Genomic DNA, 16,260 nt, shown 5'->3' on the forward strand with positions numbered 1-16,260 from the left:
CACCCTTTTGGTCGATGATACGCTTTCCTTTTTAGTGAGAGTAAAACATTTCACACTAATATTTAGCAAAATATGAGCTGAGCTGTGAAGTGCTTGCTTGTAAGGGACACATGTATTAACAAAAAAACTGGCAAAGTGTGGGTGTTTCTAACATATATATCTAGGAAGCACCATTTTTAAGCATTTTTGTGCATTTTGGAGCAGTCCATCTTACATTGTGTATGATGCAAGTTTAAACTAATGTCTCACATATTCATAGTGCTTTCTGTCACCGGCTGCAACATGGCCTGCAGCACTAACAGTACACAACTCGATATTCTCCAAAATATACACTGCACCAAAATTTAATTCTGTGCCTCTCTGGTTACACCCCGGCCTCTGCAATGTATTAACTAACAGAGGTTTCATAATTTTACTATTTTCTCATTTAAGTTGTGCGCTATTTTATATATAGCTACCTGAAGGTTGAAGGTCAAAACCACTTACAGAATATTTTAATTTTTTACCACTCTTGATCCCAACCCCATTGCATGCAGCATCACATTTCCCATACTTAATGCACAGAAACTCAAAAGTGTATGCAATCCCCGTTGCTCAGCAAAGTACCACATAACCATGAGAAGGGAAAAAAGAAATAGAGGTGTCACGTCACTCACAACAATTGAAATGTCATGCTCATGTAAGAACCTAATGCAAAAACTACAGATGATGGACGGAATGCAGAGCAAATCAAACATTCACCCCCAGTCACAGATCTGGGTTTAATCCATCAGTTTTTTTTGCTTGCCATGACAATCCAGTCTTGACCCTGTTCCCCATGGGAACAGTCCATCCCGAACTGACAGGCCAGGTCTTCCCTGGACCAGAAACATGCATCCTGGGACCGGTTTCAGGGTATCACCCTTCATCAGCCAGACTAGCTTGAATCTTGTGGCATCGCAAGCATGGGACCCACGGCTGGGCATACCCTTCCCACTTGGGGCAACACATGCAAAAACAACAGATGATGGGCAGAGTGCAGAGCAAATCAAACATTCACCCCCAGTCACAGATCTGGGTTTAATCCATCAGATTTTCTGCTTGCCATGACATTCCAGTTTGGACCCAGCCATATGCAAATCAGTCTTGACTCTGTTCCCCATGGGAACAATCCTGCCCGAACTGCCAGGCCAGGTCTTCCCTGGACCAGAAACAAGCACCCTGTGACGGGTTTCAGGGTATCACCCTTCATCAGCCAGGCTAGCTTGAATCTGGTGGAATAGCAAGCATTGGACCCACGTCTTGACATACCCTTCCCACTTGGGGCAACAAATCCATAAACAACAGACGATGGATGGAATACAGAGCAAATCAAACATTCACCCCCAGTCACAGATCTGGGTTTAATCCATCAGTTTTTTGCTTGGCATGACATTCCTGTTTAGACCCAGCCATATGCAAATCAGTCTTGACCCTGTTCCCCATGGGAACAGTCCAGACCGAATTGCCAGGCCAGGTCTTCCTTGGACTGGAAACAAGCATCCTGGGACTGGTTTCAGGGTATCACCCTTCATCAGTCAGGCTAGCTTGAATCTGGTGGCATAGCAAGCACGGGCCCCCCGTTGGGGCATACCCGGTGCACTCATGGCGACAAAAGCAGAGAAAACAAATGATGGACGGAATGCAGAACCAGTCAAACATTCACCCCCCAGTCACAGATCTGGGTTTAATCCATCAATTATCACACATTATCTTCTCACGTTGGGGGGTGGGAGGTGGCGGGTCCGGCCAGAGGCCGGCCCTGGTGAGGGTGACGTGGTCGACGTTTGTGTTGCTGAAGTGCACTTCTGAGGCTGGGGCACCGCCCCAGCTTACAATTTCCACACAATGGGCTAATAAACGCCCAAACATTAGACACCCGCAATTTTGGAAAAAATATCACCCATTTGTGCGGGAAATAGCCCAATCTGGCAACACTTCTGCCGTTATTTACCATTGATTGGCTTCCGGGTCACTCTTGTTTCATTGCTTCTTATTGGTCACTGCCTCCTGCTCGCTTCTTATTTCCTGCAGGGTCCTCATTTGTTTGTCTCTGCCATGGAGAATGGACCAAGTACAGTTTCCGGTCTGCAGCCATTGAACTTCCACTGGCCGCATGCTCTCGCAAGTACTTTTTATAAATTGTTTTACATGCACTCTATGAGTGCATGTATAAAACAATTACATGCTCTCACAGTCTGTTCTCTTACCCACACCCAACACCCGCCGTCCGTTGCTGCTCTCTCCCTCCTCCCCACAGCTTCCTTGTGTTGTTTGCCCCTGCACTCTCCTCACCCTCTGTTGTGTTGGTGATCCGTTCCTCGTCCCCCACACCTTCATCGTGTTGCTTTCTCCCCCTGCCCTCCTCCCCATGTCCTTTGTGTTGCTGGCCCCCCTCCCCCCACGGGTTCCTCTGTCCCCTCTAATCCTCCCCTCCCCCACAAAAGCATTATACAAAACCAAATAGCTGTTGTGAATGAGAGTGCTGTTTGGCTATGTTTAATGTTTTTTAGACATATGGCACAGCAACACATATGGCTCTGCAACAAAGCTTAAAGAAAAAAGCGATATGATGTGCTAAATGCTGGCTGCATCATAGTGTTTAAAACATTTTTTTTTTTTTTAAGCCATGATGTACAGCAGCCCACGCTGCTGTGCAACATGTCTAAAAAAAATAGTCAAAGTCTATAGATCTTGCATATGCGAAACCAAATAGCTTAGCCAGTGCTTGTTTTATTGTTACAGTTACACAGAATCAGTACCCTGTCATGATCTGACTCAGAGCACAACACAATCACTACTGGGTTCCTCACATGTACTGTTTGAAAATAAAAAGGCTGGACGTATATACATTTAAAACAGTACTACCTCTTTGTTCTCTCTTTCGTCCTTATTTTTAACTTCTTACCATTCCCTCTTGGTCTCTCACCATCTATATATATATATATTATTCGTCCCACAAAAAAACAAGGTGCCGGAGCTTCTGTAAACTTAAAAATCCTGCAAAGTGTTGGCCCTTTGCACCTTAGAGGAATGTGGCGTCTGTCCAAAAAATAAGGCAAAGGAGGGAATTATCACATACTGCTGTGTAGCTATTGCAGTCTGGTCAATAGATTGCATTCTAATATATAACAGGGTGGGATTTTCACCTTTGTAAACCAAGAGTAACATGTATTTATATGTGTCTGTGTGTATGTGTATATAATCTATATTTCAACCAAATCCATCTACCCCATGTGAATAAACATGCAAGGCATCCAAACTTTATAATTACTTTATTGGCAAGAGGAAAATTGATGTGTTTCGGTTACACAAGCAAACTTGTTCACAAAAAACACCATTACGACCATGACCACATCTAATATCATGAATGCAGAAAGTTTTTGGTCCATACGAGGGGTAGTATATGCCTAAACTCCCACGGCAAAGAAAAATCTCCCTCTCCAAAGGTATGATCTAACTCCAACTGAATATGGTAGAGAAGTGCTTCTTTATTCTTTAGCAAATCAAGCTCTGTCTTAAATCAATATACTAACTTCAATTGTACCATCAAGAAATATCATTAAAAACTGATGGATGAAGAATAACGATGCGCCTACAAAATTACACCGCAGTGAAAAGTGAGTAAGTGAACTTAAAGTGCACCAGTGATATTTACAAATCTATACAATCAAAAGGCATGTGGCGGTAAAAATGCAGTGTTACCACAGTACTACACACAGAATTTGGAATTTCATAAGTCCTCTAAAAATGTTTTAAGTAACAGTCCACATAAGTTAACAACAGGTCATCATCAGGACCAATAAGTATTGTAGAAAGCACCAACAAGGCACTCGGACGATAATTCAAGCCACAGTCGTAGTGCATCTGTGCCTCAAGGGGTCGGGAGGCCGGTGCCTTTGATGGCAGTGATAATTGATACAGCTTGGTTGTGCTAATTGTTCCTGTTTGTGACAGGCTTATAAGCACATCAACATTTGATGATGGCCTGAGGAAGTGATGCAGAGTCTGGCTGCTGGGCCGGCGTGATTAAAACGGAGAGTCTTTTGATATTTAGGATTCTGGCAATGCAAACTCAATTTCCGTTTGACTGATCTTAATAGTAAATCTTATATTCAAATAATTTGCATTAAGTTCATCCACACATTTTCCAGCCTGTATATCCTTGCCATTCCGTAATACAAACAGATCATCAATTTATCTGACCCACAAAATGATCTGGTCAGTCCACTGTATCATGTTGTTGCCTCCGAGCACCTGCTCCTTCCATCAGCACTTATGCAAATTAGCATAGAAAGGGGTGAAGCAGGTGCCCATTGCAGTTCCCATAAGATTTTGAAAAATGTCACCATTAAACAGAAATATATTGTTAGACAAGCACCATTCCATTTTAGTGAGTAGCATTCCATTGTGCTCCACAAACTTTTTGGATCTCATTCTCAGGAAGTGTCTTGTGGCTGTCAACACATAAGAGTGTCTAATGCTGGTATGCAGCACTGCTATGTCCAAAGTAGTCATGTACATATTGTCTTCCCACCTCACATAAAAAATCTTGTTGAAAAAGTTGGCAGTATCCCTAATGTAGGATGACAGGGTAGAAGCCAAAGAGTTAAGGAAAAAATCAGTGTATTTGGACATGTTTTCAAACAGATTATGAAGGACTCCTATGATTGGCTGTTCTGGATGTGCATTTTTGTTTTTATGAATCTTTGAAATAAGATAAAATATTGGTCATTTATGGTGGGTCTGTTTCAAAAGCCAAATTAATCCCAACTTAGCAGACCTTGATCTTGCCACTCATGTACGTAAAGTCATCCTTAACCTACAAATATTCTTCCATGGTGAGCATTCTGCATCATTGAGATGTGCATATGCTCTCGAACCTCATCGCCTTCCTTTAGTGGATTTGAGTTGTATGTCTCTTATTTCTTTAATCATGGCTTCCAAAAAGACGTGTGTGTGTGTGTGTGTGTGCGTATATATATATATATATATATATATATATATATATATATATATATATAATTTATATTTTATGTATATATAATGTTCTAACTGCGTCAGTTTGTGGATTTCTTTCTGTTCTTTCTGATATATGAACTCTGTATATATGTGTGTGTGTGTGTGTGTGTGTGTATATATATATATATATTAGGATGATGATGGACAGAGTGCTGAAACTTTTCAAATACTCACCCCCAGACACAGATGAAGGTTAAATCCATTGTGTTCTTTTGCTTACCATGCCTCCCCTGTTTGGACTCAGCCATATGCAAATTAGTCTTGACCCTGCTCCCCATGGGAACAGTCCTGCCCGAACTGCCATGCCACTTGATATAGATTGATCAAACAGGGGCAACGTTAGAAGCAGATGATTATTCTATTGACACCCCACCCCCTTTTAACATTGTCCTTCCTTTATGTATTAGCACAAAACGTAATCCTTCTGAGCATCTGACAGATTTTGTGCAGATTCATTTCACAGTGTCAGACCAATTAGAAAATGAACAGTGGGTAATGGGATAAAGGATCTAAGTGAATCTTGTAGGAAATCAACGAAGAGCATAATTTTTCAAGATTAATCGCATCTTTAAAAAATAAAGAGGAAAATACAAATTTGGATTGAAAAGAAAAACATATACTATGAATTGGTTTCTTTGACATGGTAAATGCCATTCATCTTGCAAATTTCCATTTAACAGGTTTAGGTGAAATGGTTTGTCAGTTATAGTATTTCATTAACTCATTTTTCTCTGAAACCCCATACAACCCAGCAATAGCCTTAATTCCTAGGCATGCATTTCTTGACCAAGGTTCATTAGAGCCTACAAAGTCATGTTGGTGTTCTCTGTGCAGTGCTAGTGTTTCTTCATGACTTTTCTCCTTTGGTTGGGGTACAGTGCTCCTTTGGTATGTGGGGATGTTCACCCTTGTTTGAATCAGGCATCTACTAGAGACTCGTCAGTTTGCATGTTCTGCAACCAAGAGCATTTTTATTTCCTTCCTGTCAGTATCTTTTTGATCATGGAACACATTGACCAATGATGCCTGGACAAATAGTCAACTGGGTTTGCAATCGCAAACAAAATCCCACACTGAACTTATAGCAGTGCATATGTAGCATCACTGGTTATGTCTAGACTGGTTGTAGCTGAACACTTTTGTACCTTGGGCAGCAGTGCCCTGCTTGCAGACACTGCCAGGAGAATCAGTAATAGTTCAGCTTCTTATATCAACAGAATGCCAATCCCTCATATGTTTCAGTGTCTGTTCATTGTCAAAATATGCCATTGTGATGTCTGCCAGCAGGGCGCACTCTGATCATTCAAATGCTTTCTGATGTGGTTGCGTTCAGCCTCGCTCAGTATTTTCATTATTTGTTCCCTGATGAGGGCTAGATTTGGATGAACGTTTTGAAGTAATAAGCTATGTCTAGGTAATTCCTTGTGTCTGATATACCATATGGTGGTTCTGTTTTCAATTTATCCTGAATCTTTTAAGGGTAAGATGATACCCTATCTTTCCAAAGAATGTTACAGTGAACTCAGTGAACAGTATAAAAAGCAGGTATTGGAAGGACAGGAGACTCCAAGTAGACTTCCTGGACTAAGCTACTTCACAATAGTAAACAAAAATAATTAAAAAAACTTTTGGAAAACTATAAATGCAACATGTGTCATACTGATTTGCAACATAGTATACAATGCAGGTATCCTGTGGGGAGCACGATACAGAGCACAAATGATTTCTGGTCTGCAGGTGAGGGTTGAGGTGAGAGCTGTGGGCAGTTGTAGGAAAGTACCTCTTTTGTTACATGGTTACCCCCACCTTTTGCCTGGTATCTGATGTGATTTCGACTGGAAGTGCACTGGGTTCCTGCTAACCAGGTCACGAATGCAAGATATCTTTTCCTAAACTGCACAATGGTTTCTTCAATTGGAAAATCCTTTAGCACCCTCTGTAAGTTCATAGTAAATTATATTCCTGGTACCATGGCCTGAGGTGCTGATGAGGGTCACCAAGGGCTACAGCATGATTTGTACCATCTTACTGGACCCCTCACCAAGCACAAGATAGGTTGACATTGCTGGCTGTATGTCTTGGTGCAAACAAAAGTGAAAACATGACATGTCAATCATCACTGTGTGCCATGACCCCTAACACTGCATGCACTATATATAAGTCACTCCCACAGCAGGCCTGAAAGCCCGAAGGTAGGGTGCATTATATCACATGTGAGGGCGTATCTGCAAGAGCAGATATGCCCCTGCTATGTCTTTGTCAATTCTTAGACATAGTAAGTGGACATGGAAACTATTTTAAATGCATGTGCTGGACAGTGGTCAATACAAGCTCCCCAGCTACATGATGGCTTCACTGGGGATAGGGATGTATGGTATCAAACCTCTTGTATTGATAAGCCCACACTGATTCCATTGATATATTTATCAATCCATGCATCCAGAGGGACCTCAGAGGTGCCCCTGAAAACCTACCAACCTCTGGTGTGCTTGCTGACTGGTTTCTGGCAGCCTGCCACTGAGACACTGTTCTGGCCCCCTAGGGTGAGAGCTGTCTGCTCCCAGGAGACCCAGAGAAAAAGCCTGTCCCAGAAGAGGGTGTAACACCCCCTCCCACAGGATGACCTGCTGATTAGTCTTCCAAAGGCAACAAGCCTTAAGGGGCTGCCTCCTTTAAAATGTGAATCTAGGCTCTCCCTCACAGGATAGGAAGCTGACCCCCTTGTACAGATCCCTTTGGCACCTGGACTGGTGGGAAGATTAGCTAATCAGCTAGGCATGCCATCCTCAGGCTAGTACCATCCCTAAGGTGGGCTAAGCTGTGGTGAACACGATTTTGCAGAGGTAGCCGTGTTTGAGATGGCATACTTAGGAATTCTAGGAAAGGGTTATGCCCACTTCCTACAGGAAGTGGTCATATAGGAAGCGTAGTGACCACAAGGGTCAGTAGCCCATGGGCTACTACCCCACACACCCGTAATACCCCTACAATTCAATACTTAGGGGATCCCCTGGCACTAGAGAAGCAGATCCTTTTGATCTAAAAAGACCAAGGAACCTGAAGAGCCACGAAAGCAGAAGTGGAGAAAAGAAGCTGCTGATCTCGTACCAACACTGCCCCCCAGTCTGCATACCTCGTTGAAAATCTGCACCAAAGTTGACTCTCCCTGCAGCTGTGTCTTCAGAAACCTGGGAGGACTGCCTGCCTTCTAAATAGACTCAAGACCTCCCGTGAAGAGCAGACTTGTTCTCCAGCAAAGTCCAAAGAAGGGACTCTGAAGCCTCTGAACTGCCAAAACCCAGCACCTGAAGTCACCACTGCACCGCCATCTCTGACCAAGTTTAAGTGGACCACCGGTGCCAACATGGTTCCCCAGACCTCCAGAGTCCGAGTCCATCGTGGTTTCACCCCTCCTGGACTCTCTGATGACACTGCAGCCTCTGCAAGCAGGTCCCCTCTAACGCGACCGCTCGGGCATCTAAAGATACATCTGCACCTGTTGCCTTTGAGCTGTGGAGAAGAGGACCAAAGGGGCATATCTGTGTTTGAGCACTGTGAGGCCTGAGCCCCGCTCTTAGTTCAGCCTGACTGGCTTCTTGGCCAGAGCCTGCAGCCTCTCTTCGCAGTGACCAGTCTCCATTGAAACGCATTGGGCACCCAATGCTATTTTGCACCCGTGCTGTACTGCTGGTGGTGTACTACTGGTGCTGCCTTGGACCTTGTCCATTACTCACCTTAACTCCTGGAGATTGGTCTTGTAAGTCACTGTAATCTACTTGTTTGCAGAACTTGTTTTCCTCCCATAGGATAACATTTCAGAACTCAGAATTTGTACTGTGTCCACTTTTTGAAGTGAAAAGAATTCCTATTTAAAAACGTACTTACCTACCTGAACGATTTTTCCCCGATGCCTAAACATATATAAAGATACTTGCTATTTTTATAAATTGGTGTGGAGCTCCTTTTTTAGTCACGTGTCTTATTTTTTATTATTGTGTGTATTTGTGGATATCATGCTCTCCTCTGTGTTAAGCCTAAGGCTGCTCAACCACATTTCCTCTAAATAGAACACTTTGGGATTGCATAGCTCATTGGGGAACCCCTGGACCCTTCACAAGGTATTGACATGCCACATAATGGGCCAGCTTCCTACAGCAGTCACAAACGTTGCACCAAAATCCCCACCATCAAGACCACATCTGTATTTTCTGAGATCAGCTTTAGACAGCTGTTGTCCATGCTTATCAGAGTAGGTAAAACGAGAAACCTCCCTGCATTCAGTTCTGATATATGTGTAATAAAGTTTTGAAATAGGTAATGCAGTAAGTGTTGCTCAATTTATATTGCAGGATATGGCATATCATACATTTGATGTCAATTTTGTGTCTGTTTATAAGCCATCCTCAACCCAGCATTCTTCACAGCTGAGACTATTTTGGTATGTTTCGCTGAAATCCAGGGGTAAATTGGTAATGCATGGTATATTGACAATAATTCTCTTATGTTCTTGTTTCTTGTGGTTAGCAGTGTTGTTGATCTCCTTTGTATCGCATCATGATAGCCGTCAAGGCACCATATCTGTGCTGGGTTTTGGACGCATGTAAAGTGTTTTGTAAAGTGCTGATCTACCCTTGTTATTGTGCAATCAGTGCAGTCCTTGCAGGCACAGTTGAAAGGAACATATAAGTATCCATTTAATTTATGATCAGGCATTGACTAAGGAAGAGAGTTCGCTATTGGTCCCTTCACATGAGCAAAGGGCAGATGAGACCGTTTTTTGCAGCATGTGCATCCCTTCACAAACTCAGGTATGGTCTTAGTGCTCTAAACCAGCAGCCCCAGTTCAGCAGATGATGTGGTAGTAGTGTGAGTATCAATTGTCCGCAGGGTTGAGTGATAACATGACCATTACATCCAGGTCTCTGTAGCAGATGCAGTGACCCATGAAGATCTTTTGTTGTTATCTGACCCTGTGACTTGCAGATTAAATACAAATATGTTTTATTCATCAATTTATTTAGGAGATGTTTTATTATATTCATTGATTCAATTGAACACTTGATTTTACATATCAGGAAAAATGAGAAATGATGGAGTATGGTTAAAATAGATTGGAACAGAAATTACAATACTTATAAGACCAGTTCTAGCATTCCATCTGTTTTCCAATCTGAGAAACTAAAATTCTTTGCTTCTGAATGGACAAGTGACTGTTGAAATTAACCAAATTGATTAACTTGGATACACATGTTTTATTTTTGGTGGACTTTAGGACTTCCATTGACAACTATGCTTTTTGCTATCCAAAAAGTCTTTAATATGCAGTTGTTATAAAAATACTTGTTTGGAGACTAATGATATCAATGCGTTGTCTCAGTATATGGGAGATATGCATTGTGTTATATAATCACGCATAGAAACTTTTATTATCTTGAGTATAATTTTTAAAAATATAAAACTGTTATTATTAGTTGTGCTTCCCAAATTTCCTTAGCAGTGTTGCCTCATTTTTTGCAAGTAAGAGTTTGGACTTCAAAGAGGACAACATTACTATTTAAAAAAAAAAAAAGATATTGTTTCAAGTTCTCTGTGCTTCAGTTGTTTATTCATACCGGATGTTAAATATACAGAGAATGTCATGTTCCAGTAATTAGTAAAGTCACATCTGATCGATTTCCTAGGCCCCAAAAGGAAACTGTAACCCTTTTAGAGAACAGGAAAACTGCCCAGGGTCTCTCACTCCACTAGGTGATGGGTGTGTCAGTAGTAAGGCAGACTCATCAACAAGTGAAATGCAGAGCCCTGTTCTGAACTCAAGAAACACAAGTATTGATATTTTTTTTAAAAACTAACATTTATTAGAACATTGTAATGTTGGGAGCTGAATACATTTGAAGTAGCCTGGAGCTAATAATGTCTGATACAAACCTTCTCCAAAATTCCAATGCCTGTCTTTTTGTTTCTCCCTCTTTATTTTAGAACAGTGATTCCCAACCTGTGGTCCGGGGACCCCTGGGGGTCCACGACTGCCTAGAAAATTAAATAATATTAACAGGTTAGGTCCCCAGCTTTCAGTAATGATTCAGTGGGTGGCCCTGGGTTCCAGTAATGAGTAGGAGTCTACAGAAGTCAAAATGTTGGGAGCCACTGTTTTTAGAATATTGTATGGGTGGAATATTCTGTCATATTATAGCCATTCTGCCCTGGACTATACTGGTTGTTAAATAAAGTCTGTCTCCTTTGTTACAGGCCCTCGCTTGCTGCCTGGGCTTGTAACTTAAGCTTGGGCCTTTAAGAATAGTTGCAGCAGGCTATAATGCTTCATTATAGCCTATTCTACAAGTAATATGAGTAAGAATTATCACTGGTATGTTTTATACCTTTTTATTATGAAAATGTATCTGCTCATGCACGACTCTTTTTCATATGTACTCTTGTTGACGTGAACTGCAAGAAAGGATATAAAATATAAGGCACTTGAGCATGCATGTTTTTAAAGATGAGAGGTCTGTGTTCTGCATGGTCCACTTTTGTATTACCGGTCCTGTGTTCTAGGCCCTGTACTACTATCACGTACTGCAGTACCCAGGCACCTGTCATGTTAAACTGCAGGAAGGCTCATACCACATGTAACATCACATTTATGTTTATTAAAAAACGAAAATGTTTACGTGTCATGATGAAAGGTAAACATCTGAGTAGGTACCTATGTATTTCAAATACGTTTTTCTTTTTCTCCTAGGATAACTGTCTGTCAGATGCACTGTTGACCAAAGCAAAACGAGGAAGATCAAAGTCACAAATTGGTAAGATCAAGTAGAGTTATATATTAGGTTAAACGAGCGGTTACTAATGAGGGCACTAACGATTGCCTCGTCATTAATCTTGGGTGGATATTCCAGTGGCTATTTGCTGGGTTCCAGCATATCAGTAGTTGGACATTGGACTGTATCTGTTTATGGTGGGAAAAAGGTGGCATTGTACTGCTGAAATACAAATTATATATCCCTGCAAAGAGTCCTGTCAACGAATTGCCAAGACATAAAACCCCTTACAGTAAACTCCCACAACAATAGTTTTATCAAAACATTAACTCCCACAATAATGCTGCTGAAATAACATCCTCCAGGATGGAAATAGTTTTTTACTTCCTTTATTCTGATTCTAGCTCATGTTATCCATGTCACTTAAGTCTTTGATTATTATTGTAGCCCCCAACCCTTTACCCTAATTCTAAATCTGTTTTTCTCAAGCCCTATCAATAATCTTAACAATTCCCTAAGCCTAGCACCTATGTTCCAGCCCCCAACCCTCTTATCAGTCTTACAAAGAAACCGATGCCTTAGGAAAACACTAACATTCTGTCTAATCATTTCACTAAAAGTAATACTAACCCAAACCTTTATGTCATTAGAGCGACATTTAGAACACAAATAGCTCATTGTTTGCATTGATAAAAATAAAAGTAGTTCTATTGACTTACCTGAACTATTCTTTGTGTTCTCTGTTTCGAATTATGTGCAAAAACCCAATCCTAAAATTAGTAACTAAAAGAAATGCACAGAAATAACAAGTCTAAAATGCAATTGCAACTGTTCTGTGGAAGCCAGAAATCCCAACCACCAATGGTTTAATACAGCAGAAACCATGCCCAGGTAGTGAGCGGGAATTTTTACCAGGAGTTTTCTAAATTTCCTTTTATGAAGGTATATTTTCTTTCCTCGCTTGGGCATTTCTCAGTGACTGAATATCAATAAATATTTTGTGATATTTTACAATGCAAAGAAATTGTGATATTTTCGCTTTTCATAATTGTTTCTAACCAAATTCTATTGCTTTTTCCGGTGTACACAATAACAAATCATGTGACAAACCACTTGTGAGGATAGTAATCATCCAACATAGTATTGAGGAGCTTGCAATGTGAATAAAGGATGTGTCTTTTGCTTTTCATATTTTAAACCAGTTAATAGCAGAAAACTCTCCTTGAAAGGCCATCTTTTTTTACATTGAATTAGACTTTGGCAAATCTGGTATATTTGTTAAAGTTGAATGTCTTGCTCAAGAAGAAGATTGGGAAACAGAAGAACTCAGCACCAGCCGGAAGGAGAATCCCTCTGAGAAGGGACTGATGTACCATCATCAAACATAAATCTGGCCATTTTTCCCCCAGCAACCTCTAATAAACTTGCAAACAAATACAAAAGAAAGGAGGAAGCCTTCTTGCGAAGGAGATTGCCATGATTGTGCAGTGCCTATAGGGCCACTGTTTTGTCATCACTTACAGTAATCTTTGCTAGATACAATTTGTCCTCCTAATTTAAGTTAGGTGCATTGCCTAACATTCTGTGAGTGGGTTTGGAAATGTCAAAGAAGCTACAGTTGATGTTTGAGATGGTTAGAACTCTGGTTTGGAAAGCATGGTCTTTACTGTGATGTGCAAGACTGGGCACAACATGGACAACATGTTGTGGAAACCTTTAGAGGACCCGAGGACATGGCCATCACTGAAATACATTGTACTGAATGCCAGACTTTGAGAGTCACAAAAAGGAGCACATATAAAGGGTGCTAACAGATTTTAGTCACAATGTAAATCGTTTGTCGGTGGTGTTAAACTCATTTTAGGGATTTTTGGTGAGTTCACAGGTGATTTTTAGCCTGTGAAAAAGGCTAACCACTTGCTGTGGTTTGATGAACCACGTTTGAGAGAAAACTGAGGTTATGGAAGGTGCTCCAGCAGCTAAAATTAGAGCACATTTCACTACCTGTTCACACCGTCTCCCTCTTGTGGGAATAAAGTCTGACTTACTGAGTAGAACATGTACTTCTGACAGCAGCAATCTGTCAGCTAATTCCTCAGTTTTCTACTGTAGATTCACCACAGCGTTCTAATGAACAACTGTTGCCTAACATTCGGTTTTTATGACAAAAGTGCAGCATACCTGAATGTCCTCTTGATTGAATCAAAGCTGTAAAAACTGATAGCATTTCCATTATAAATTAACAAAATTGGGGTCCATTTGGTCATATAAATTATTATTAGTACTCCAAAAAGCTAAAATGAGGACACATTTTCTTTGAGTTCTCAAACGTCTTCCCCATCCATGTTATTAAAATATTCCAACATGCAGAGTGAAACATATACTTCCAGGATCAGCAACAGTCTCAGTTAACTCGCTAGTGATCAACTGCAGCTGCACCACAGAGTTCTAAAGAGCAGTAGGGCACTAAAACCCGGTATTTTGTAATAAAGATGTGGCACCCCTAAATGCCACCTGGATGGAATTAAAATGAACTAAGGGTCAGATGTACGTAGGTGTTTGCGATTTGCTATTTGGTAATCGCAAACATCAATGTACAAATGTGTCTTTGACACATTTAGGGGGTGATTCTAACCCTGGCGGTCGGTGTTAAAGCGGTGGCCAACCCGCCAACAGGCTGGCGGTCCAAAAAATGGAATTCTGACACTGGCGGGAACCGCCAACACAGACAGCCACTTTAACACTCCGACCGCCATGGCGGTACAAACAAACAGCGCGGCGGTCACCGCCAACAGGCAGGCGGCAGACAATGTACCGCCCACACTATCACAACTCACCAATCCGCCACCTTTTCCGGGGCGGGAGCACCGGCGATAAAAACACGGCGGAAACAGACTACGAACGGGAAAACGCACACCACTACGCACTCCAGGAGGAAGGAGGACAGCATGGAACCCGAATTAAACATCCTACCTGCTCTCGTCTACCTTCTCATCTACCACGAGTACGAAGTCCGGCGCAGACGACAACGGTGAGTACTGCACCTACGACACACGGGAGGGGGAGGACGAAAGGTTACGGCCACACACATATGCGACCCCCCCACCCCCAACTATGTACACACCAATGCAGAGCAACAAGTCACAGTGACGCCACCCAAACACCCCTGAAAAATGCTATGACATAATCAAATTTGGAATAAATATTTATGTACAAAAAAGCTCCTGAAAATTATCGTACAACCATGAAAGATATTTACAAGAAAACAAATGATATACACATCAGTGTATAACTGAAGTAACAAGTCCTGCACATCCTACGAATTCATCATGTCCGTGGGCCAAAGTTTTGAGAAACAAGGGCAAAGCCCACACAGGAGACCTGAGTCCTTTGGAGAGAACACTGCAGGGGCATCAGATGTAAAAACTACAGGCACCTCAGGGGGAAGGGAAGGGGGGGGGCACCACAGCCACATGAGTCCACGACGCCAGATCCACGAGGAGCCACCATGCCCACTGTACCATCCTGGGGAGTGCAAAGCCACAGTCTCTCAATGTCTCTACAGTGGGTGGGCTGCCCACTGTACCATCCTGGGGAGTGCAAAGCCACAGTCTCTCAATGTCTCTACAGTGGGTGGGCTGCCCACTGTACCATCCTGGGGAGTGCAAAGCCACAGTCTCTCAATGTCTCTACAGTGGGTGGGCTGCCCACTGTACCATCCTGGGGAGTGCAAAGCCACAGTCCATCAGGTGGATGACAGTCTCCACTGGTCAAGGAGGAGGCATGGTGGGCACAGTGAACCATAAACAGTGCTTGAGACGGCGGTGCCCAGCGGAGCGGTGCTTGAGAAGAAGGGCCCAGCGGAGCGGTGCTTGAGATGGCGGTGCCCAGCGGAGCGGCGCTTGAGACGGCGGTGCCCAGCGGAGCGGTGCTTGAGATGAAGGGCCCAGCGGAGCGGTGCTTGAGACGGCAGTGCCCAGCGGAGCGGTGCTTGAGACGAAGGGCCCAGCGGAGCGGTGCTTGAGACGAAGGGCCCAGCGGAGCGGTGCTTGAGACGAAGGGCCCAGCGGAGCGGTGCTTGAGACGAAGGGCCCAGCGGAGCGGCGCTTGAGATGGCGGTGCCCAGCGGAGCGGCGCTTGAGACGGCAGTGCCCAGCGGAGCGGTGCTTGAGACGAAGGGCCCAGCGGAGCGGTGCTTGAGACGAAGGGCCCAGCGGAGCGGTGCTTGAGATGAAGGGCCCAGTGGAGCGGTGCTTGAGATGAAGGGCCCAGCGGAGCGGTGCTTGAGACGGCGGTGCCCAGCGGAGCGGTGCTTGAGAAGAAGGGCCCAGCGGAGCAGTGCTTGAGATGAAGGGCCCAGCGGAGCGGTGCTTGAGACGGCGGTGCCCAGCGGAGCGGTGCTTGAGAAGAAGGGCCCAGCGGAGCGGTGCTTGAGAAGAAGGGCCCAGCGGAGCTG

At 43.1% G+C, this 16,260-nt stretch overlaps 1 protein-coding gene across 2 annotated transcripts in view; it reads left to right on the forward strand.

The window, feature by feature from the left end:
• CCDC138 (coiled-coil domain containing 138) overlaps positions 1-16,260 on the forward strand; it is a 220,006-nt gene that overhangs the window by 10,845 nt on the left and 192,901 nt on the right. For both annotated transcript variants that reach the window (XM_069204488.1, XM_069204486.1), the window contains exon 2: positions 11,783-11,846. In XM_069204488.1, coding sequence (XP_069060589.1) covers positions 11,783-11,846 — 64 coding nt within the window. The remainder of the gene's footprint in view (positions 1-11,782; positions 11,847-16,260) is intronic.

This window comes from Pleurodeles waltl, chromosome 8 (genome assembly GCF_031143425.1).
Source record: "Pleurodeles waltl isolate 20211129_DDA chromosome 8, aPleWal1.hap1.20221129, whole genome shotgun sequence".
Classification (NCBI taxonomy): domain Eukaryota; kingdom Metazoa; phylum Chordata; class Amphibia; order Caudata; family Salamandridae; genus Pleurodeles; species Pleurodeles waltl.